This window comes from Sander vitreus, chromosome 15, assembly GCF_031162955.1.
Source record: "Sander vitreus isolate 19-12246 chromosome 15, sanVit1, whole genome shotgun sequence".
In the NCBI taxonomy this organism is placed as follows: Eukaryota; Metazoa; Chordata; class Actinopteri; order Perciformes; family Percidae; genus Sander; species Sander vitreus.
Genome location: NC_135869.1, coordinates 1,561,151 through 1,575,942, shown reverse-complemented (window position 1 = coordinate 1,575,942; position 14,792 = coordinate 1,561,151). Strand labels below are relative to the sequence as shown.

At 38.8% G+C, this 14,792-nt stretch overlaps 1 protein-coding gene across 1 annotated transcript in view; it reads left to right on the top strand.

Moving 5' to 3' along the window:
* Positions 1 to 14,792, top strand: part of LOC144529551 (uncharacterized) — a 29,955-nt gene that overhangs the window by 13,551 nt on the left and 1,612 nt on the right. Inside the window, 2 exon segments of the mRNA XM_078268683.1 lie at positions 9,491 to 9,664; positions 14,119 to 14,165. Coding sequence (XP_078124809.1) covers positions 9,491 to 9,664; positions 14,119 to 14,165 — 221 coding nt within the window.

The window sequence follows — 14,792 nt, the reverse complement described above, 5'->3', positions numbered from 1 at the left end:
TTCGCTCCGGAACTTGGTACATCTGCTGCCAGCAGGACGTTGCCATGGATGTGGCTCCGGGCTGGTCGCTAAAGAGGCCATCAGGGATGACAGCCCACAACTACTGCTGCTGTTGTGGGGTGAGATGTGTAATGTCAACCTCTCCTGCTGGATGGTCTGTAGGGAAGAACTGCTCCAGGGTGTCTTCCTCCTCCTTCACTGCTTGTACCAGCAGCTGTTGGCTCCGTGGCACCTCTCTTTTGTGCCACTCTCAACAGGTTAATGTGAAATACCTGCCGCTGCTTTCTCCTCTCTGGCATTTCCAGCTCATAGGTGGTGGGCCACAGTTTTCTGTTGATGGTGTAAGGTCCCTGCCACTTGGCCAACTGCTTGTTCTCCTCCGTAGGCAGGAGTAGAATAACTTTCTGGCCTGGCTGGAAGGTTCGCTGCCTCGCTCTCTGGTCGTACCATCTGAAAGGTTATCCTTCACCAGGTTGGTCATCTCTTCCATCTTCTCCCTCATGGTGATGACGTAGGTGAGGATGTTGGTGGTGGTAGGCTTTAGTGACTCCCAGGCATCTCTGAGGAGATCAAGAGGGCCCCTCACCTGTCTACCAAACAGGAGTTTGAATGGGGAGAAACCTGTCGAGGCTTGGGGAACCTCCCGGTAGGCAAACATGAGGTAGGGGAGTCAACAGTCCCAGTCCTTGCCATTGGCAGCCACAACACTCAGCATGCCGTTCAAGGTCTGGTTGTACCTTTCTACCAGTCCATCAGTCTGGGGGTGATAAGGAGTGGTCCTAATACAACAACCAACAGTGAACCCAACAACCCATACACCTGCTTCATCATGTTTAAAAGAAAAGCTGTTCCCTGATCAATTAGAATATCCTGGGTAATCCCTACCCTGGAGATTAACTGTAAAAGTACAGTGACAATGGTTCTAGCTGTGACCTATCGTAGGGGAAAAGCTCCCGGTGTGGTGTAATCACAGATTATCAGTATATATTTGTGGCCTGCCTGTGTCCGCTCTAGGGTGCCAACAATGTCCATCCCTATCATAGTGAATGGCACATCAATAACTGGGAGAGGCTGAAGTGGGAAAGGCTTGACCTTGTGCTTGCTTAAGATCTGATATGTGGGACATGTTTTGCAGTATTTGTATGCCTCGGTATATATACCTGGCCAAAAGAATTTGCCAGTTATAACTAAATGACCGGCCCATTATATTTAAGGGGAGAAGTATTTGGACAAGAGTCTGCATCATGTTTCTTTGTGTCTGCATGTATGAGTCAGGCAGAGGTGGAAAGAGTACTAGAATATTGTACTCAAGTAAAAGTATTGGTACTTATTTTTTGGGCAATTTAGGCCTTTATTTGACAGGACAGCTGAAGACATGAAAGGGGAGAGAGAGGGGGAATGACATGCAGCAAAGGGCCGCAGGTCAGATTTGAACCCGGGCCTGCTGCATCGAGGAGTAAACCTCTAAATATGGGCGCCCGCTCTACCAACTGAGCTATCTGGGCGCCCCAAGAATGTTGTACTCTGAGTAGGGCTGCACAATATGAGGAAAATATGTGATATGTGGTAATGTTGAATATTGCGATAAAGATATTACTTGCAATAAATGGTAGCGCTTTATAATAACTATTCATAATTCATCATTTATTAAGCATTAGTTAACTATTAGTTAATGGTTTGTTCATTATTATTAATTTATTGTTCATACATAATTCATCATCAGTAAAGCATTTGTTCACATAGTTATAAATGGTTTGTTCATAGTAAATAAGCCTATCTTGAAAAATATGTTTGTAAGTACATGATTTATACTTAATAAATAATGAAACAACCATTTATAAATGAAATCATTTTCCCATTATAAACCAGTTGCAAACTATTACTAAATGCTTTGTTCATCATTTGTAAAGCATTGCTCCTATGTTAATTCTCATAAATAAAGCACTTGTATACACACTCATAAATGGTTTGTTCATAATAAATAAAGCTCTCAATAATTATGTTTATAAATAGAGGTTTTCCACTTTCTATGTATTGCAAAAAACATTGGTAAATTAAATAATTTTCCCTTTATAAACTATCTACAAACTATTAGTAATTTCTTTGTTTATCATTTGGAAAGCATAGTTCCTACATTCATTCTAATCAGTAAAGCATTTGTAAATACAGTTAGTAAATGGTTGGTCTATAGTAAGTAAGCTCATGTAAAATGTTTATCAGTTTATTTTTTAATAATTCCAAAATGATGCATTAACCATTTGTAAATGAAGTAATTTTACCATTATCAACTAGGTACTCAGGAACGTAAAAGGTCGTTTAAAACTAGGAAGTTGATGATTAACAGACTATCTACACCGACATTTGTTCATGTCTTAAATAAAATGTTATGATTTAGAAAAAGGCCTAAACTAAAAGCTGGGGTGTTAACACATCTGTTACAAATACTTACCAATATTGCAATCCATGACTTATTCAGGAGTTACTGATAATTAGTTAAGTATATTGTGTGAGCCCATCCAAAGTGAGTACTTTCTATGCTTTACAAAGCATTTATAAATGAGTTGCAAAGGCTAACAGAACCTGGACACACACATGTATTGTTCTATTTGGACATGCCTTCAGAAATATGCCTATGGATAGTTAATGTGTTAATGCATCTTTAACAAGCACTTACCAAAACATCAATTCATGATTAACTCATGAGTTACTACTGATTAGTTGACTACATGGCGTGAGCCCATCTAAAGTGAGGACTTGCTATGCTTTACAAAGCATTTATAAATGAGTTGCAAAGGCTAGCAGATACAACAGAAACACAAGTAAAAACAGTATTTGTAAACCTTATTACGATGTAGTAAGAATGTACATTTATGAAATAGCTCGTAGTAGTGTTATTTAGTTGATATCGGTGTGAATTTGGACCAGAACCAGAAGAAAACTACATTGTTAAAAGCCAGAGGATTGAACATCAATAAAGAGACTAGGAAACCAGGATACAGTTTGAGAAGTGTATTAATATACACAGAAACATGGCATACACATATACACAGGTATGAAAAATAACAACTAAAATAATAAAGTGCGCACATAAAAGAAACCCTTTTCAGTTCTATGAGCTCAATTGTTCTTTGATGACAAGAGTTCAGAGATGTTCAACGTTGGGGCCCATATGAGTTTGGTTTTTGTTTGTCCTACCACCATGAAGAAGGAATCCAGGGCAACACGTCTCAGTTCAGAGTCTCAATCCTGTAGCTCGCCACCCAGCCAACTGAACTGGGAATCTCTAAACCCTGGAAGACTCTGGGATCTGAAGAGTCAATGTGATCCAATATCCCTCTCTGGACCAGACCTTCCGTGCGTAGCGCTTCTCAAATCTCCACCTCCTCCACCTGTAGATAAGGCCAAATCAGTTCTCTCAATTACTATTCAGTAATAAAATCAATTGCTTAGGCTACAATGAAAATAAAATCAGGTAATATTTCAATTAATCCATATTGAAATATCTAAATCTCAATTCAGTTGTACAACCATTCTTAAATGTATTCTCTTAAGTATCAAAAGTATATAAATCTCTTTCAGGTATCAAAAGTAAATTTATATTAATAGGTAACCTTTATACAAAAAATACATTTCTAATTCAAGTTGTATGGGACCTACCTAACATTAACACTATTCTTAATATAATTGCATTAATTGCATGTAAAAATCTCTCAAATTGTATTATTTTCCCACATTAAGACATGCATGGTTATTTATCCCTCCCTGCACCGGTAACAGTAGAAAGAATGCACTAAACATTAGCCTCTTTAAAGTTACTTCACCATAAACTCCAGTTAAACAATTAAACTCACAATTTGTACTAAGCATTCATTCAACAAAATACCCACAGATAGCAATAGTGTTGAAAAGCAACATTACTTTCCATAACCAATAGATAGAATCATTAGCCTTTTCACAGGCAATACACAGTACTCCGCTAGCCTTTTGTGGCTAATAATCCCCTTTTAGCATATGAATACAGCACCTTAGCTAACCCGTTAACTTTGCACTATTAGCACCGTTCTCTTAATACATCCATGATTAGCACAGATTAGCATCGATGCTAGCGAAACTCAAGGCCTATCTAGCGATCTAATGTAGCCTAGTTGATAGCTGCTCACGGACCCAAGTTCACCCATTGACTTATTTACAAGCCCATCAAAGGTAAGTGAAAGTTAAGTCATGTTCCACTATTTTCTCCCATAGCTTTTACCAACTACTTTTGACCACATTTTAATAACTTGGAAAACAAAAGGAATGTCTCAAAATAAAATAAAATAATATATGGGTGCCATTATTGTTAACTTTGATGGGCTTGTAAATAAGCCAATGGGTGAACTTGGGTCCATGAGCTAACCAATCAGCTATCAACTAGGCTACGTTAGATCGCCAGATTTACGTCCCCTCACGTCCCTTTAGGCGCTGCATTGGAATGTCGTATAAGGCTGCTGTTATTCACTCGGTAAGAGAAAAAGAACGGCATTTAGTGAATTAAATCAATTCTACATACTACAGTATATACTATCTAATACTGGCTATGCCTTGTTGTGAATAGAACGAAAGAGCTGTGCCTGAAAAAGTCGTCACGGAGTTAAAGGCAGTGAATCCCATTAAAATGGTGAGTCATTCCTTAGCACTAGGCCTTGAGTTTCGCTTGCATCGATGCTAATCGGTGCTAATCATGGATGTATTAAGAGAACGGTGCTAATATTGTATTGCCTGTGAAAAGGCTAATGATTCTATCTATTGGCTATGGAAAGTAATGTTGCTTTTCAACACTATTGCTAGCTGTGGATATTTTGTTGAATGAATGTTAGTACAAATTGTGAGTTTAATTGTTTAACTGGTGTTTATGGTGAAGTAACTTTAATGAAGCTAATTTGTAGTGCATTCTTTCTACTGTTACCGGTGCAGGGAGGGATAAATAAGCATGCATGTCTTAATGCCTCTAGATTACAACACTGTAGCTTAAATTATGGGAAACTAATACAATTTGAGAGATTTTTTACATGCAATTCATGCAATTATATTAAGAATAGTGTTAATGTTACTAAGGTAGGTTCCATACAACTTGAATTAGAAATGTATTTTTTGTATAAAGGTTACCTATTAATATAAATGTACTTTTGATACCTGAAAGGGATTTATATACTTTTGATACTTAGGAGAATAAATTTAAGAACGGTTGTACAACTGAATAGAGATTTAGATATTTCAATATGGATTAATTGAAATATTATCTGATTGTATTTTCATTGTAGCCTAAGCAATTGATTTTATTACTGAATAGTAATTGAGAGAACTGATTTGGCCTTATCTACAGGTGGAGGTGGAGATTTGAGAAGCGCTACGCACGGGAGGTCCGGTCCAGAGAGGAATATTGGATCACATTGACTCTTCAGATCCCAGAGTCTTCCAGGGTTTGCAGATTCCCAGTTCAGTTGGCTGGGTGGCGAGCTACAGGATTGAGACTCTGAACTTAGACGTGTTGCCCTGGATTCCTTCTTCATGGTGGTAGGACAAACAGAAACCAAACTCATATGGGCCCCAACGTTGAACATCTCTGAACTCTTGTCATCAAAGAACAATTGAGCTCATAGAACTGAAAAGGGTTTCTGTTATGTGCGCACTTTATTATTTTAGTTGTTATTTTTCATACCTGTGTTTTATCTGTATATGTGTATGCCATGTTTCTGTGTATATTAATACACTTCTCAAACTTTATCCTGGTTTCCTAGTATCTTTATTGATGTTCAATTCTCTGGCTCTTAACAATGTAGTTTTCTTCTGGTTCTGGTCCAAATTCACACTGATATCAACTAAATAACACTACTACGAGCTATTTCATAATTGTACATTCTTACTACATCATAATAAAGTTTACAAATACTGTTTTTACTTGTGTTACATGAGCTTACTTACTATAGACCAACCATTTACTAACTGTATTTACAAATGCTTTACTGATTAGAATGAATGTAGGAACTATGCTTTCCAAATGATAAACAAAGAAATTACTAATAGTTTTAGATAGTTTATAAAGGGAATATTATTTAATTTACCAATGGTTTTTGCAATACTTAGAAAGTGTCAAACCTCTATTTATAAACATAATTATTGAGAGCTTTATTTACTATGAACAAACCATTTATGAGTGTGTATACAAATGCTTTATTTATGAGAATTAACATAGGAGCAATGCTTTACAAATGATGAACAAAGCATTTAGTAATAGTTTGCAACTGGTTTATAATGGGAAAATGATTTCATTTATAAATGGTTGTTTCATTATTTGTTAAGTATAAATCAGGTACTTACAAACATATTTTTTTAGATAGGGTTATTTATTATGAACAAACCATTTATAACCATTTGAACAAATGCTTTACTGATGATGAATTATGTATGAACAATAAATTAATAATGATTAACAAACCATTATCTAATAGGTAACTAATGCTTAACAAATGATGAATTATGGATAGTTATTATAAAGTGCTACCCAATAAATAAACAGATATTAAAGTGTTTTTTACTTATGCTTTTCTGCTCGTTACAGTGTTTTTCTAAAATACAACAAATGACTTGATGAATTTAAAACAAATGAAAGGAAATCATTTCCAACATTTTTCCATGGAACAAATTTAACATTGAATTGAATAAAAATTGGAACCACTAAAAAAATTAGTTGCATTTTAATGTACGGTTTTCTACTGCTTTTTTCTTTCAGCCAACACAAAACATCACTGAGTGTCTTGTGCGATATGTCGCAGCCTTTCTCGATTTGTATATTGCGCCAGTTGATATTGCGATGACGATAACAAAACTATATATTGTGCAACTCTAACTCTGAGTAAACGTTACTGCGTTACATTATTAAAAGGTGAACAACATCATCAACATGACCCCTCAAGTTGTATGTATGGCTGATTCTGTTTTATTAATGAAGCTAGGCACACATAAAGGAGCCTCATTTCCACTTTGACAGTTAGTCATAAATGAATGTAGAAATGCTCGGCTGGTTGCATCTGTTTGCACTGTCAATTAGAAGAACGACAAACAAGTGCAACTTCACTGACTGGCGAGGTTCTGCGACAGTGCAAAATAACAATCAGTCATTCTCACAGAATCACAACCAATGTTTTACTCTTAGGTTACGTCTCTCACCCATAAGGACCCACTGTGACACACCTGTCACACACTCTTTAAATGTTCTGGAAAGTTTCTCATTCAGCTTTATCCTTGATTTTAACTCATGAAGCCTCTAAGTGACACTGATGGAACACCTGGTAGTGGTCATGTGACAGTTTGTCAATGTGTGTTTCCATGACAACATTTCCATGATGGCTGTGTGCATGATCAACAGATTTGACAGAACTAGCAAATTGTTAAAAGCATATTTTTTGTTTCTAAGGTAAGATTCTAGTCATTTCAATTTTCTAATGCTTACATAACAAGTCATGTATTACAAGTAAGCTGTTCTGTCCACATTTGTTAAACAAATTGATATAAAACACATTAGGTAATATATTAGGTTTTTAACCTTCAAAAATTCACGGAAGACCTAAAAAAATAAACGTATAATGATCAATTTAAAAAAATTACTCTAAATGCCTGAAATGTGTACAGTGGGGCAAAAAAGTATTTAGTCAGCCACCAATTGTGCAAGTTCTCCCACTTAAGATGAGAGAGGCCTGTAATGTTCATCATAGGTACACTTCAACTATGAGAGACAAAATGAGAAAAAAAAATCCATAAAATCACATTGTAGGATTTTTAATGAATTTATTTGCAAATTCCTCGGGAAAATAAGTATTTGGTCACCAAGCAAGATTTCTGGCTCTCACAGACCTGTAACTTCTTCTTTAAGAGGCTCCTCTGTCCTCCACTCGTTACCTGTATTAATGGCACCTGTTTGAACTTGTTATCAGTATAAAATACACCTGTCCACAACCTCAAACAGTCACACTCCAAACTCCACTATAGCCAAGACCAAAGAGCTGTCAAAGGACACCAGAAACAAAATTGTAGACCTGCACCAGGCTGGGAAGACTGAATCTGCAATAGGTAAGCAGCTTGGTGTGAAGAAATCAACTGTGGGAGAAATTATAAGAAAATGGAAGACATACAAGACCACTAATAATCTCCCTTGATCTGGGGCTCCACGCAACATCTCACCTCGTGGGGTCAAAATGATCACGAGAACGATGAGCAAAAATCTCAGAACCACACGGGGGGACCTAGTGAATGACCTGCAGAGAGCTGGGACCAAAGTAACAAAGGCTACCATCAGTAACACACTACGCCGCCAGGGACTCAAATCCTGCAGTGCCAGACGTGTCCCCCTGCTTAAGCCAGTACATGTCCAGGCCCGTCTGGAGTTTGCTAGAGAGCATTTGGATGATCCAGAAGAGGATTGGGAGAATGTCATATGGTCAGATGAAACCAAAATAGAACTTTTTGGTAAAAACTCAACTCGTCGTGTTTGGAGGGGAAAGAATGCTGAGTTGCATCCAAAGAACACCATACCTACTGTGAAGCATGGGGGTGGAAACATCATGCTTTGGGGCTGTTTTTCTGCAAAGGGACCAGGACGACTGATCCGTGTAAAGGAAAGAATGAATGGGGCCATGTATCGTGAGATTTTGAGTAAAAACCTCCTTCCATCAGCAAGGGCATTGAAGATGAAACGTGGCTGGGTCTTTCAGCATGACAACCCAAACACACCGCCCGGGCAACGAAGGAGTGGCTTCGTAAGAAGCATTTCAAGGTCCTGGAGTGGCCTAGCCAGTCTCCAGATCTCAACCCCATAGAAAATCTTTGGAGGGAGTTGAAAGTCTGTGTTGCCCAGCGACAGCCCCAAAACATCACTGCTCTAGAGGAGATCTGCATGGAGGAATGGGCCAAAATACCAGCAACAGTGTGTGAAAACCTTGTGAAGACTTATAGAAAATGTTTGACCTCTGTCATTGCCAACAAAGGGTATATAACAAAGTATTGAGATGAACTTTTGTTATTGACCAAATACTTATTTTCTACCATAATTTGCAAATAAATTCATTAAAAATCCTACAATGTGATTTTCTGGATTTTTTTTGTCTCATTTTGTCTCTCATACTTGAAGTGTACCTATGATGAAAATTACAGGCCTCTCTCATCTTTTTAAGTGGGAGAACTTGCACAATTGGTGGCTGACTAAATACTTTTTTGCCCCACTGTATATATATATGTATGTATGTCACATTTCAGATCTCTGACACTACAGGGGGTTATTTAAAAGAAAATCTCAGAAATGTGTTCTGTCTGGTCTATTTAGTCTGTGTTATGCCCCCCATAATTTTCCTTTAAGTGGGAATAGGTCCGGGTTCTTATGGGATAAATCTGATGTCTTACTTATTAAAACAAACACTATTTGAAATTGTTTTCTTATGTTTTTATGATTCATCTTCAGACTGAGTGGCTGTAACCTGTCAGAGAGAAGCTGTGGAGTTCTGTCCTCAGTTCTCAGCTCCCAGTCCTCTAGTCTGAGAGAGCTGGACCTGAGTAACAACGAGCTGCAGGATTCAGGAGTGAAGCAGCTGTCGGCTGGACTGAAGAGTCCACACTGCAGACTGGAAACTCTCAGGTTAGTGTACTGCTGTTTGTGTTTGTAAAATGATGACACTCTGAACTCTTATTTAGTTCATATATTATTTATTACCTCATCCTTTTTTGGTTGAGTGGCTGTAACCTGTCAAAGAGAAGCTGTGAAGCTCAGCCCTCTAGTCTGAGAGACTCAGAATGTGTACAGGGTTTTCTCTATGGCAAGCTGTTTTGTCATTTAATAGCTGACTGGATATATATTACAGATATCCAGAATTAAATTATTCCTAGTCAAAAAGAACATAATCACAGCCTCATTCTTCCTGAGCACATTTTTTTTCTTTTCAAGTTCCTTCTGTATACTGGTAGGGAGGATGAGCTGCCTGTCAGGTTTCACTTCATCAAAGTTGATTGAAACAGTTTGGTCGCCTAAAAGCTGTTGTTCAGTGTTCATTAGCACCTTGTCAACCAAAGCTACTGTTAGCTGGTAACTAAAGGGAAAGTCTGTCGCTTTGTACATGCAGATGAATGGCATCAGTACCCAGAGGACCACATTTACCTGACCGTAACTCTCCACTGGGTGAGGTGGAAAGAGTATCAGAATATTGTAGTCAAGTACAGTTACTTTAAAGACATTTTACTCAAGTAAAAGTACTTGGGGGGGCTCTAGTGCGCATGCAAAGGATGTAGACGTGTTTAGTCAGTGCTCCTTTCCGCTACTTACAAAATCATCTTTATACCTCAAAGAAGGTGTCAGAGTCAGTCCTGCGCTGCATTAATGAACATTTGATGCCTTTGAGGCTAAGTTTCAGTCACTTGCAGCTTCGCAGGCCAATCTGCAAGCCTGTATGGCTAACCAGGAACAAGCTACTGGCGACCTTGACGTCCGCATATTAGCGCTTGAAGCTAAATACACTGAGCTGGCAGGACGCAACATCCAGCTTCATACCAAGGTGCTTGACCTGGAGGCCCGCTCTTGGAGGCACAACATCAAAATTGTGTGGATACAAGAGAGTGAGGAGGAAGGTAGACCCACTGAATTCGTCTTCAGACTAATCCCCAAACTGCTCGGTGGCGCACATTTTCCGCATCCAGTCAAAATCGACCTGGTGCACCGCTCCCTCCAGCCGAAGCCGGCCGCCGGCGCCAGACCGCGTACCATCCTGGCGCGCATCCATCACTTTCAGGATAAGGAGTTGATTCTTCGCCTCGGCAGACAATAGTCCATAAAGTACAAGGGAGGCAAGGTCCTTATCTTCCCGGACTACACCAGCAAGGTCATGGCTCAGCGCCGTGCCTTCAGAGAAGTGCAACAGGCCCTGCGCGACGAAGGAATAAAACACACTGCGATACCTGGCCAAGCTCTATGTTTACCCCACGAGACGGCAGAGAGCCCAAGATCTTCGCGGACCCGAAGGAGGCGGCGAAATCCCTGGAAAGGAATAATGTACGAGAGGGGAAGTAGATCCATACACTGACATTTTTCATTTAACTCATGGTTGCGCCGAGGTGAGGCAACTATTTGTTCAAAGCAGCTTATAGCTGCTCGCAGCACTGGGGCATTTTATTTTATATACACTATATTACAATGGCCCACTTTGAACTGCTGCCATGTTCACACAGCCTGAGGTGCTGATACTGCTCATATTTCCACTGCTTTAATTGCTTTGTATCGCGGTATCATATAGTTACTATATGTTACTACAACATCACGGAGGGAGGGAGGCTAGTGGTAACATATTCTAGTTATATTGTCTTTCGCTGTTTTTCATGCGGTCAGTATTTTACTTTACACTACTTGATTGTAAGGGACACATTTGTCTTATGGAAGGGGCAATATTTCTGTAAAATTATTTTGCTAGGGTGGTGAAATTTGTGAGCTTTAATGCGAATGGGTTAAATGGACCTGTTAAATGAAAAAGAGTCTTACCACATTTGAAAAAATTTAATTGATAGACATTGCCTTTATATGCCTTTAGTGAATTGTCAGATTTACTCAGAACCCTGGACTCTCTTAAATTTTTACGCACCCAATTATAACGATGAGTCGTTTGTCCAAGACATATTCTTGAAGGTGTCAGAAGGACGGCAAAATATCCTTATAGGAGGTGACTTTAATTTCTGCCTCGATCCTGTTCTGGATAAGTCAGCTTTATCAGTATCCAAATCTAGAGCAGCCAAAATCACCATAGAATTCATGAAGGAATTAAACTTAGCTGATGTGTGGAGACAAATGCACCCTCAAACCCAAGATTATTCTTTCTATTCTGGGTGCCACAACTCTTTTACTCAGATTGATCTTTTCCTGTTGTCAATGCAGCTGACTCACATAGCAGTAGAATGTGAGTACTTATCTAGAACATTAACAGATCACTCACCTCTGACCCTATCCATTTATATGCCTGAAAAAACTACTAATAGTATAGGTGGCGTCTGAACCCTACTCTCCTTCAAAAGCCAGATTTCTGCAAATTTATAAGAGATCAGATTGGGCTGTTCTGTGAGATAAACTGTGCCTCTTCTCCCAATAGTTTTATATTATGGGATACACTAAAAGCCTTTTTAATGGGACAAATAATCTCTTATATCAAAGGTATCAAAAAGAAATACATGGCAGAAACAGAAGAATTGGAAGCAGACATTTTGAAATTGGAAAAGGAGTTTCAACAATCAGGATCTAAGGACGTACACCAGTTATTGGTAAATAAAAAGCTTAGATACAATACTTTGCATACCTGAGAAGCAAGCAAAGGTACTATGAATTGGGGGAGAAGGCGCACAAAATTCTGTCTTGGCAACTGAGAAGAGAAGAAAGCTCTAGGACGATTAATTCAATCCAAACTGAAACAGGTTCTGTATCATATAACCCAACAGAAATTAATGATGCATTCAAGCATTTTTACACACATTTGTACACGTCAAAACCACCAGAAAATCAGAGTAACATTGATGAATTTTTGTCCATGATTGAACTGCCCAAACTAGGACAGGAAGACCAAAATAGTCAAGACCTGCCCTTTACACAAAATTAAAGTGAAAAAGCTCTGGGCTCACTACAAGCAAACAAATCTCCAGGAGAAGATGGGTTTCCTCCAGAATTTTACAGGGAATTTAAGGATTTACTCCTCCCACTTCTCATGGATGTCATCAACTTGGTCTCTAAGACTCGAACACTCCCTGAATCATTTTCTACAGCCATAATTACTGTAATTTACAAAAAAATAGGCTAACAGACTTGGCCAGTATCTGCCACAACTAATAAATCCAGACCAGTGTGGCTTTATTTCAAAGCGCTCCTCAGCTAATAACCTATGTAGGCTCTTTAATATTATTCATTCAACAAAATCTGAAACGGAACCGAGTATAACTGTGGCTTTAGACGCTGACAAAGCCTTTGATAGGCTAGAGTGGACATATTTATTTAAAGTGTTTGGCCAAGTTGGTGCACAAGTCTAGAATGAAATGGGAGTCAGATCTCGGTGTTACCATTGAGGAACAGTTTTGGACAGAATTATGTCAAAACAACTTGTCAACTATTATCAATGCCCGGTATAGATTGATTAACTATAGTATTCTACATCAATTTTTGATCAAGGCATAAGCCTTACCCAAGAAAAATTACATTCATTCAAATCTAACCTGTCAGAAATGTGCTTCAGATGTGATACTGAAGTTGGGTCCTTTTTGCACTGTACCTGGCTGTGTATGAAAGTTAGGCCTTTTTGGCATGATATCAGCTCCACTTTAACCAGGATCACAGGAGTTGATGTTCCTGTGGACCCTGAACTTTGTCTATTGGGGAACTTTACAGGTATTCGCCGTTCTCTAAACAATGCACAACTTAAATTCATTGAAATTGCTCTATGTGTGGCTAAAAAGTGTATTGCAGTGTCATCAAAATCTGGCTCCCCTCTTCTTATTGACAGATGGACTGGAAAAAATCACTTATTGTCTCAGGAAACGATATGACACCTTTTTGAAAATTTGGCAGCCATATTTAGACCATATCGGTACATCTCTTACTCCAAGTAGTTAATGTAGTCGTTTGTATTGTATTGACCTTACACACTGACCTCCTTTTGTTTTTCTTTTTTTTTTTGATGGGGATTTATAAGGTAGGGGGGTCTATCCTCCACATTTTGCCCTTTGTTATGTCGCTATACTGTTGGTGTACTGACATGTTTGTATGCATTACATATATAAAACTGAAAATAAAATATTTAAAAAAAAATTTAAAAGTACTTGTGTACAAAGACTAATGACTAAAACTGTGTTTGCACAAAGACAGAGATATATTATTGTGGAACTGGATGCACATACAGGAGCCTCATGTTCACTCCCACAGTGAGATATAGGTGGATGTTGAAATGCAAACCGGACAGACAACAGCAGCTCTCCCACTGTTTCTGTCACTAACTGATGAACTCTGGTTCATGTTTAATGGAGGATCTGAGTGAAGGTGTATGAAGTTGATTCTGACTTTGTTTCTTCCTGCAGGACGGACAATGGTGGACTGCAGTGGTTGAGACCTGGTTTGAGGAAGTGTGAGTGTGTTTAAAGTATGATTCATGAGAACTCAGCTGCATGTTACACTAGATTTTTACATTTTCTTACAGTACGATGATGAATATCTCCAGAGTTTAAGTCAGGATCTGTTTTCTGTCAGTGTGGCTGGAAAGATGTTAGAATTCAATCAATTCAATTCAATTTATTTATAGTATCACATCATAACAGGAGTTATCTCAGGACACTTTACAGATAGAGTAGGTCTAGACCACACACTATAAATTTACAAAGACCTAACAATTCCAGTGATTCCCCCAAGAGCATGCATAAATGCGTAAATGCGACAGTGGCAAGGAAAAACTCCCTTTTTAGGAAGAAACCTCGGACAGACCCAGGCTCTTGGTAGGCGGTGTCTGACGGTGCCGGTTGGGGGTGTGATGAACAGGGCAATGATAGTCACAATAAAGATAATGACTAGAAATAGTAGTTGTAGTAGTTCATGGTGTTTGCAGGGCACTGCAGGGCACCTCAGGGCGTGGCATGACATTGCAGGACGTAGCAGGGCATTGCAGAGCGTAGCAGGGTGTAACATTGCACAGCAGGGCGTGGAGCAGGACCATGGCAACAGCTGCAACCATGATTTAGATGCCATCCTAATCCAAGGA